Here is a 10,649-nt window from a genome sequence, read left to right as displayed (position 1 = left end):
GAGCAAGTCTTTTTGCATTGCTGGGAGTGGTGGGGCATTACTACAACTGATCATATCTTACAGGACAATTTACCTGTGATTTATGGAATAAAAGAAGTCTCTATATGACCCCTCCTAAATTTCTGTATATTACATACAAAAAAGGTGACCTAATGGTAGACACGTGCAATACAGCGATACAGAGACAATTCTGTGCTCACTAGGAACAAAGTGTATTTTAAAATTACTCCCCATCATTTTCTTCTTCAAATGAGTCAGTTCCGACTTCTTCATAGTCTTTCTCCAGGGCAGCCAGGTCCTCTCGCGCCTCTGCGAATTCTCCCTCCTCCATACCTTCACCCACATACCAGTGCACAAAAGCTCTCTTGGCATACATCAGATCAAACTTGTGGTCAAGCCTTGCCCAAGCCTCTGCAATGGCCGTGGTGTTGCTCAGCATGCAGACTGCTCGCTGAACTTGGGCTAGGTCTCCGCCAGGAACTACTGTAGGAGGCTGATAGTTGATCCCAACCTGGAAACAGGAATATGAGAGAAGGTTGTAAAAAAGCAAGAGCAGAAAGCAGTCAAAGAGCTGAAAAAAAGTGAGTAAAGTTACAGATGATGGGGTAGAGTGGTGCCACCATCAAAACTACCAGATGGCAAATGCCATAAAAAATAATGTCATAAACAGTATGATACATGCTCATTTTAATGTTTGTATTATTCTTCTGTTTAATGTACACTGGCAACTTCGTAGCTTTCTTAACAGTTACTTAACACTGAACATACAGTTTCACCAAGATGCTCTATAGAAACTAATACAGAAAGTTGGTTTCCAGTTAAAAGTTTTCATTCTTATACCAGTTGTTTGTATGACAAATGTTTTTCCACTGCTAATGTCTGTAATATTATTGAAATTATGTTTCCCAACACTGCTACGTAGCCAGTGCAGAGAGGCTGTATAATATTTCTGGATGAGGGTGTTAACTGACAGATTCCCTAATATCAACATTTCCTTTTTTAATTGTATTGGTTTTGGTATTTCCTTAGTTTTAGGTGATGCTTCAGAGGGAACACTCACTGGCTTTTTCAAAATTCAGGTCTGAGATAAATACTTCTTTAGTTTTTAACTAATATACACTTCAGATTTCCACTTACGTAAATATTTAGGAATCTGGGTCAATGGGATGCCCAAAGGAGAAAGGGCACATTTTATACAAACGCATCTTTCTTATGTTCCTTCTTCTCAGAAGTGGGAAACATGCAAGATCTAAAACTTTAAATACAAGTTTTTCGCTAGACTGAACTTGCCCTTAAACATTAAAGAGAAGCTCATGGCAGCCTCTCTTGGGTTTGCGTGGCAAGGTTTTGGTAGTGAGGGGGCTACAGAGGTGGCTTATGTGAGAAGGTGCTAGAAGCTTCCCCTACGTCCGATAGAGCCAATGCCATCCAGCTCCAAGATGGACCCACCGCTGGCCAAGGCCAAGCCAGCAGCAACAGTGGTAGCACTTCTGTGGTAACATAAAACAACTGCACAACAGCAGCTGGAGAAGAGAAGAGTGACAATATGTGAGAGAAACAACTCTGCAGACACCAAGGTCAGTGAAGAAGGAGGGCGAGGAGGTGCTCCAGATGCCGGAGCAGAGATTCCCCTGCAGCCCGTGGTGAAGACCGTGGTGAGGCAGGCTGTGCCCCTGCAGCCATGGAGGTCCATGGTGGAGCAGATATCCACCTGCAGCCTGTGGACTCCATGCCGGAGCAGGTGGATGCCTGAAGGAGGCTGTGACCCCGTGGGAAGCCCATGCTGGAGCAGGGTCCTGGCAGGACCTGTGGACCCACAGAGAGGTGCCCATGCTGGAGCAGGTTTGCTGGTAGGAGACTCAAGCTGGAGCAGTCTGTTCCTGAAGGACTGCACCCCATGGAAAGGACCCATGCTGGAGCAGTTTGTGAAGAACTGTAGCCGTGGGAAGGACCCATGTTGGAGAAGTTCGTGGAGAACTATCTCCCATGGGAGGGACCCCATGTTGGAGCAGGGGAAGAGTGTGAAGAGGAAGGAGCGGCAGAAACAACATGTGATGAACTGACCACAACCCTCATTCCCCATCCCCCCTGTGCCGCTCAGGGGGTGGTGATATAGAAAATCAGGACTGAAATTGAGCCTGGGAAGAAGGGAGGGGTGGGGGAAGGTGTTTTTAAATTTGGTTTTATTTCTCATTGTCCTACTCTGATTTTGATTGGTAATAAATTAAACTAATTTCCCCAAGTCGAGTCTGTTGTGCCCGTGACAGTAACGGTGAGTGATCTCCCTATCCTTATCTCGACCCATGAGCCTTTCATTACGTTTTCTCTCCCCTGTCCAGCTGAGGAAGCGGAGTGATAGAGCAGCTTTGGTGGGCACCTGGCGTCCAGCCAGGGTCAACCCACCACACAGCCCTACTCACCTTGAAGCCTGTTGGACACCAGTCGACAAACTGGATAGTTCTCTTGGTCTTGATGGCAGCAATTGCTACATTGACATCTTTGGGAACTACATCGCCACGGTAGAGCATGCAGCAGGCCATGTACTTCCCATGTCTTGGGTCACACTTCACCATCTGGTTGTTGGGCTCAAAGCAGGAGCTGGTGATTTCAGCCACCGAGAGCTGCTCGTGATATGCTCTGTCAGAGGAGATGATGGGGGCGTACGTCACTAAGGGGAAGTGGATGCGCGGGTAGGGCACCAGGTTTGTCTGGAACTCCGTCAGATCCACATTGAGGGCACCATCGAAGCGCAGCGAGGCGGTGATGGAGGAGACGATCTGGCTGATGAGGCGGTTGAGGTTAGTGTAAGTGGGGCGCTCGATGTCCAGGTTTCGGCGGCAGATATCGTAGATAGCCTCATTATCCACCATGAAGGCGCAGTCCGAATGCTCCAGGGTGGTGTGTGTGGTCAGGATGGAATTGTAGGGCTCCACCACAGCAGTGGAGACCTGAGGGGCTGGGTAGATAGCAAACTCTAGTTTGGACTTCTTTCCGTAATCCACAGAGAGGCGTTCCATTAGTAAGGAGGTAAAGCCAGAGCCGGTACCCCCACCAAAGCTGTGGAAGATCAGGAATCCTTGCAGTCCAGAACAGGCATCAGTCTAGAAAGCAAAAGAGAAAGAACAGGGTCTGAAGAGGAATGAAAAGACTTTACTACGTGAGCTTATTCCAAGCTGAAGGAAAGGGCAGTCATCAGCAATATACAGCAGAGCTTTCATGTCAGGTTTTCTTGAGAAAGGGCTGGTGATAATCCTATCCTTTGCTTCCTTCACTGGCTCAACTTATGACATAAAAATTGGACCCTTATCTGTGGAAAATCTCTCCCTGAACTTCACACTTCTTTTAGTTAGTCTAGCTGAAACCAGCAACGTAGAACTGCCTAATCCACCCTTCTATATCAGTATTGGTGCTCCAGGGCTGTGCTAATAATGAAGAATTACATATTCAGAACCACTTTTTAAGACTATCTGAAGGCATACAGCTGGGAAGTGAACTACTGGGCTTCTCTCTCTTGGACTAGTAATGATGCCTCTTTATGTCTTGCAATCTCTTTTCTGAACTATTGGTATCATTCGTAGTTAACAAGCTACTGGTTCTGCACTTCTTTCTTCTGCAGAATCTTCTGCTGTTTCAAAACTACTGGGACTTACCAGCTTACGGACACGATCAAGCACCATATCAATGCTTTCTTTGCCAATGGTGTAGTGGCCACGGGCATAGTTATTAGCTGCATCTTCTTTTCCAGTGATCAGCTGTTCTGGATGAAAAAGTTCTCGGAAGGTGCCAGCCCGCACTTCATCTAAACAAGAAAGAGAAATTGTAAGAAGCTGCATGGCTGTGCTCCAGTGCTAACAAGTTCTGGTTGCTGTTGGCATTGATGCCAGCTTTCAGTCACTAGAGGTCATGACGGTAAAAAACAGATGCTGATGGAGAAGGGAAAACTGTTTCCTAAGCATTTTTAAATTGTTGCATTCTGTTGATTTATGGTGTGACTTGTATCCAGCCACAGAAGTGATCTTCTCAAGAACTTGTCAGTTGTACAGCCTGTACCAACAAGAGGACAAGTCACCAGAAAAAAAGTGTGAAGAAGATCAGGTTCCCCCAGGTGCCCCAATTTTTAGAAATCCTTCTGTTCCTGGAGGGAAACTGTCAGGCTCCCACTTTGGATCCGAATTGGAGAAGAACAGAATTCGAATGGCAAAAATGTCACAATAAACAAACCCAAAAGTTAAATATTTTTGCAAAGAGAAGGCATACAGACCATGTGTACTAGCTATTAAACGGCTGTGGATCCTGTCATTATTGTAACACCTATGGAGTTAATTGAGTCATGACAGAATCTGGCATTCTGTGTCACAAGAATACTGATTTTGTGCTATCTAGTGGTAGACCAAGATAGAAAGAGTGTGCTGCTTTGTACCAGTGGAGACTAGTGACACACCATGGTGATATTAGGAAGAGTAAGCTCTTCTCATTTCCCAGGTTTATTTCTATACTGACCTACTACTGTTGGTTCCAAGTCCACCATTACAGCCCGTGGCACATGCTTCCCAGTGACTGTTTCATTGAAAAATGTGGTAAAAGAGTCATCATAGTTGAGTTTATCGTGCAGATCCTTGAAGGTGCCGTCTGGCTGAATGCCATGCTCCAGGCAGAAGAGTTCCCAGCATGCATTTCCTATCTGAACTCCAGCCTGGCCAACATGAATAGAGATGCACTCACGCTAAGGGGAGAGAGCAGAGACAGGGTCAGAAAAACCACTGCGCGTTAGTCCTCCTTATTCCTAATGGTTTTCCCAGTGTATTGCTTTTCCAAAAAACGCTCAGCATTTCATTTGGTTGTTCAACCCCATGACTACAATGAAACCGTACATATACACACCAGGTACTGGGACAGTTATTTAAAAAATTGAGATCTTTATGCTGTAATATATGGGTACATGAAAACAGGTAGAAAAAAAAAGAATTTCAGTTACACAAATCCCACCTTTCCTCCTATAAATTGGCCCTGCTGAGGAGCATATCCCAGTTTAGTTTATTTTTACTCCTGGCTGGAACCTGACACAGCCATGTGGTATCCTTCAACCTTATGTAACCCAAGACAGGTGATGTCTTTTGATCCTTTTACCCTGTGATAGCAGGCTAGAGTGGAAACTTGGAAGACCTGCTTTAAGCAATATTCACCTCAGGAAATTGTTTCAGATTCTCTCAGTTGAAACAAATGTTCCTTTAAGCTCCTGAGCAGCTATGAATTTTACATTGCAGGTCCACTGCTTATTCAGGCAGTGTCATTGCAATACAGCGTGCTTATTTGCATAATTTTGAGCATAGTTCCTGTGGTAGCCAGGAACTTTAATGAAAAGAAAACAACGTATGTAACACCAGGCTAAAATAGGCAGGTGCCATTTGCTCCAAAATCCTTTACACTTAGAGGAGGAGTATGAAGGACCTGGTGCTGGATTTCCTAAATTCAGAACTAGAATTATAAAGCAGATAATTCTGAGTTAGTCCAGACAATTACGACACCGGGTGTAGTGAAAGGCAGAGGAGAGAGCGGTTTCAGACACGTGGAGTTATTCAGCTTCAGTTTCTGCTTTGGTGCAATTGTAATCATAGTCTTCTGAGTTCCGTCTTTGTGATCTCAATGGCCCTGTGTATACTAGGGAGTAAGAAAGGGTCAGGTCATAGTAATGAACACTGGCCTGTGATCACCTGTGCTAATTGATAATTAGCACACTCTCTGGCACAGTTTTGGCTTATGCCAGTTCATACTTTTCCAGAAAATGCTTGAGCATCATCCAGAATACAACTCATTGTCAGGAATGGTTTCCAGTGAGCAGCTCACTGACCACTGCCTAGCTTTGGAGAGGGAAAGAGAATTCAGATGCTTAAACATGAAGCAGGCCATACTACCTGGCTTCAAGGCCAGAGAATGGTCCTTGCTCGTTTTTATTTCGTAATACCTCATTTAGAGATATCCAATGACTTAATATCAGATTTGGCCAGTGAACTTCTTTTGTTTGTTTTTTTTTTTTTTTTAATTCTGTAACTGCTTACCCTGCAAAATCATCCTGTGACCTGAGAGTGAAATGCATCTTCCCCAAAAACTAAATCGTCAGGCAGAATGCGTGACCAGCAGCATCTCTGGAGCAGAGTTTTCTTCACAAATTGACATATATTTATGTTTCAGAAACATAACTAAAGATATTTTTTCAGAAGCAAGTGGAATTTCAGAAGTCACCTCTGCCCCAGTTAGTCATCCTCAGAAGTTCAAATGAATACGGAAAGTCAATTTAAATATTTCATTCAATGAACTATATTGTTTCTATTCAGTACTCATTTGTAAGTTGCTGACTCTGCAAATGCATATGCAGCAGCATGTGTAACATGCTCTCAAGTGTACTTGCACAACCCTGCTTTTCTCAGCTGAGTTGTGCAAAAGTGTCCGAGTTACTTCAGTGACAATGAGGCGTCATAGATTGGTATGTTGCAGGGGAGTTGCAATCTGGAGGATTACTCAGGAGACACTGAAGGCATATTTGAGCTTAGAGAATTCAATTAATGCTGATTTTGCACAGGACAGGCTCCTGCTTTTCTTTTAAATCCCAATGTGAATCTGTAAGGCTGGCAGCAAGGAAAAAAAAGTTTTTTTCCTTTCAAACATGCCAATGAGGCCAGGTGACTTTTTTAAAGAATATATTTTAGAGCAAAACTACAAGTCAAGCCATACTTAGAACCTAAAGAATCGCTTTGCTCTGTTCCTCAGATTAGTAGAGGAATTGGTCTGTTTTTTCACAGATGGAACAAGTGAATGTTGTCTTAGAAAGTTAATATCGTAAAGCTTAGTATAGGACTACAGCTGAGGACTGCAGAATCAGTTCCTTTCCTTTTAGACTGAGCCTTCAGCTGCACTGGTTTGAAGCAGTATCTCAACCCTGCCTTTTGAGCCAGGCCTCTTGCTGTGACTCCTGCCTTCAACTCCCATCTTCTCCTACCCCAGCAGTAATTTGGAAATATTCTGACAAGGAGAGAAGACACTAACAAAGAGGTTCCTAATTTTTCATAGTAAACAGCTTTAAAATAGATATCAGACTTTTAGTAGGGAAGAGAGTGGGCCTTCTTCAGAGTCACAGGCAGAGTAAACCGATCTCTACGTGGTATTTAAATCTGGAGCCTACTCCAAACTCATGTTTCACATCCCATCACTAATCTACCAGGATCTGTCTTACAAATTGCGAACCCGACTTTTTATCTACCAAGAGACAGTAAAAAGGGCCAGGTCCTTTGTGAAACTAAACTTGGGACAGCTTTGACTCTCTTAAAAATACAGAACAGTACCTGGTTTAAATATTTACTGTACAAAGGCAGACTTCAGTCTTCCAGCTATTCCCAAAACATATACTCACTACTTTAGGTCTGCCTTAAGGCATGGGGAGCCTCTGGAAGTGTGTATCTTCCCTGTGAAATGAGCGCTCTCATTTTGGACCTGCAGCTCTACTGGCAGAAAATAACACAGTTCTCTGAACCAAAATAAGACTTAGTGCTAGACATAAATTGGGGTACAAGGTGAAACGGATTTTTCACAATCTAAGAGGTTTTGAGAGATTTCTACAAATTTATAATAACCCCCAAATCTTAAAAATGAACGGCCTTTTTTACTTACTTAAACGCATACACATATAAAACCATTGATGCACTCCAGAAACACGTATGTATACACTGTATAGCTATGAAAAGTACAGCCATTGGGGCTAAATTAATTTAAAATAGGCACAAAGGTAAGTAACTCTTCCATTTCTAAAAAAAAAAATCTCATATGAAAATGAACCTGTGTTGAGAAAATACAGTCACAACAGGGAGTACTAAAAAGCTAAGACTCCAGATCTAATTTCTCTTATAATTCCACTAATTAGAGGTCCTTTGAAGAAAAGTTTGGTTCACCATGCCTTACAGCTCCAGTGAGATTTTCTGACACTCCGTTCCCATCCTCTTGCGTGGTAATCGGTGCGTGAGATCAGGGTTTTTTGGCACAAACCACTGATAACAACGGCAGGTCCCCCTGCCTTCCCTCGCCCACCGTCCTCCCGGTCCCCGTATGACTGGTGTTCCCGCAGTCCCCCTTACCATGGTGTCTCCAGTGGTGTTTCCTTTCCTTCCCTTTCGGATCAGCGGTGGCAGGTCTTTGCAGGAGCCCGGCTCTGGGCTGCGGGGTGGGAGGCAGCCTGGGCCCAGCACCGGGCACCTGCTGCTGCGCTTCAGTGTCACAGTGGGGTGGGGAATAGGTCACAGACTCCGCAGTTCTGCACGCTGCATCGCTGCCTCCTGCCCTCCCCGCCACCCCGCCTATGCAAATTCATCCAGACAGGCAGGGCTCAGATATACCCCAGATTTCAAATTTAGTCCCGCCTGGTTTGGCATGCTTATTAAATCCGAGCGTGGCCACGTAACACCACCATACGCTATACTTTCTAACACTTGAGTATTATCCATATGTATCACCTACAAGACACACACCATCCCAATTCCCTGTTCTGCCAGCACATACATGTGTAGATGAAAATCACTCCTCAATTCCAATACAGAAGGCCAAGAGGGTGTAAGAAAGCAAATGAGTGAAAAAGAGAAGGATAGAAGAAAAACCAAAACCAGAGAACTGGAAAATGAATATAATTACCATTCTGAAGTGTGCTCTACCAGGGCTCTTAAATGCTGGCCTAACTTCTTTCTGTCCTTACTCCAGCTGCCTCTCTATTAATGTTTCAATTTACTTCTGTTGCTTCTCTTTCTGCGTACAGTCATTTGGGCTGTCAGCAATATGGAGCGGTATTCAGGACAGAGTCTAACTCGTCTGTCCAAACACAGAAAGAAATTTGATTCTCAATGCAGTGCTTATTGCAAGAAATAGCTGGAGGCATCACACAAACATTCTCACACCAAATTAGGGCAGTTGCCTCCACCATTTTATTGCTTGCTCCTTCTGCACTAGCTCAGCGTTGGAAAGCAGCAGCTTCCCTCAGTGGGTAAATCCTCATGTTTGCAACTTCTAGGTAACAAAGAGGAAGGCACACTTAATTGCTTGAATCTGAGTATTATGTATCCCTGGACTTTAGAAACATACTGTTTATTACAATGTTTAATCAGTAGAAATTTAAATACACAATTCCTAAATTTTGACATGATTATATTAATAGATTGTTCTGCCACTCTTGGCAACCAGCATCTAAGGATCTCCTCCTTGAAATAACGCCTACATTTTAACAGTGTGAAGTAGTTCGTACCGGTTTTTATAATCTCACATTTACTTTGGCATAGTCTTCATTTTGTTGATCTTTACATAAACCTGCAAATCACTGCTGTTTGATTTTGGCTAGGAAAAGCTACAAATATTTTTTACAGAAGAAGAATTCTCATGATAATTTCTGTCTGCTGCTTTGTTTAAGCTGTCTGAGTCCCACACTTCTTCAAAAAAACAGGAGATCATTGCTTTGAGACTGAGGAATAGGTTGTTCTAGGGTTCTTCTTCCAATGGAACTGGTAACATTCCAGCCAAGCTCCAGTGTTACAGACAATCTGAAATGTTAAAGCTCCCAGCTCCACCAGATGTGGAGCTTTGTGCAGAGAATCACCTCAGGAAAAAGCCTCACAGCAAATACTTTCAGCAGTCCACCACCCAAATCCTCTTAGGCGCTCTTTGATTCAACATGTCAGATCTAGCAGCTCCAAAACCTGAAAGAGCTCTGTGAATTACTAAATTATTTGCAACTTAGTCCATTGCTGCATTTTCCTCTGCTCTTCCATTGGCCACCTCCTCCCTTCTGAAATAGGCAGTAAGAGCACCTCTGGGAGTCAGTGTTAATCATTCCTCTCTCCACCCCACTCAAACTCAACTGTCCCAGGACCCATAGACTCACCAATGTTGGGTTGCCGCACTGAACAGTCTGGGTCATGCCTCACCAGTCAAAAACTTCCAGGGAGCAGGGAGTGACGGAGTCTTGAGTGGTGTCCCTGGCCAGTGCGAGTACAATGGCTATGTCCCTTCTCTGTAGAATCAATTGAACTTGAAGAGCCTAGGGATTAGCCCAGGTTACTGGTTTTACTTTTCTCACAGACCCATAGCTAAGAAAAAGGCCTTTGCAGACCTGCTTTACACCAAAGACAGTGCTTGACCTGCTCTGCCTTGAGATAGCCCATGAACTCAAGTGCTGGAAATATGTGCTGGTCTGGGGTGATGACCAGACATGGACATAAAAGCCCTGAGAAAGACTTCGACATACTGTTTTTCATGAAGTTTCCTTCTGTTACTCTGTCCACCTGTGCTGCGGAGTGCTTAGGCAGAAAACCCTCAGCCTAAATTTAGAACGTAACCTGAAAGCACAGTGTGGGACTGTGCTTCCAGGTACCGGTGAGTTTTGTTGACTCCGGGGTCAGCCTCTAGGCAGATACAGCCTGGGCTGGGATTCTTGGAAAGAAAATCATCTTGCTCAATGCTGGCATTCAACCTGTGTGGGCAGATGGTGAGCTTGTAGGGGCAGTCACTCAACCTCTCTGTCCTGCATGGAACAGTCTTGAGACATGCCCTGCATGGGGAGGGTTGATAGCCCAGCAGCCCGGTCGAGTCCTGCCCACTTCAGCTTTTACCTTGTGACACTG

The 10,649-nt window shown here is 44.2% G+C and overlaps 1 protein-coding gene across 1 annotated transcript; it reads right to left on the bottom strand.

Moving 5' to 3' along the window:
* Positions 1-223: 223 nt before the first annotated feature.
* On the bottom strand, positions 224-4,726 carry LOC104256528 (tubulin alpha-8 chain). Its single transcript, XM_059815911.1, has 4 exons — positions 4,501-4,726; positions 3,651-3,799; positions 2,421-3,101; positions 224-511 (listed from the first exon to the last, which is right to left on the bottom strand). Exons 1-4 carry the CDS (start codon positions 4,526-4,528, stop codon positions 224-226), a joined length of 1,146 nt encoding a protein of 381 aa, XP_059671894.1. The 5' UTR covers positions 4,529-4,726.
* Between the last annotated feature and the right edge of the window lie 5,923 nt (positions 4,727-10,649).

This window comes from Gavia stellata, chromosome 4 (genome assembly GCF_030936135.1).
Source record: "Gavia stellata isolate bGavSte3 chromosome 4, bGavSte3.hap2, whole genome shotgun sequence".
NCBI lineage: Eukaryota > Metazoa > Chordata > Aves > Gaviiformes > Gaviidae > Gavia > Gavia stellata.
Note: the sequence above shows the minus strand (reverse complement) of the source record. Positions and strands in the feature narration are given on the sequence as shown.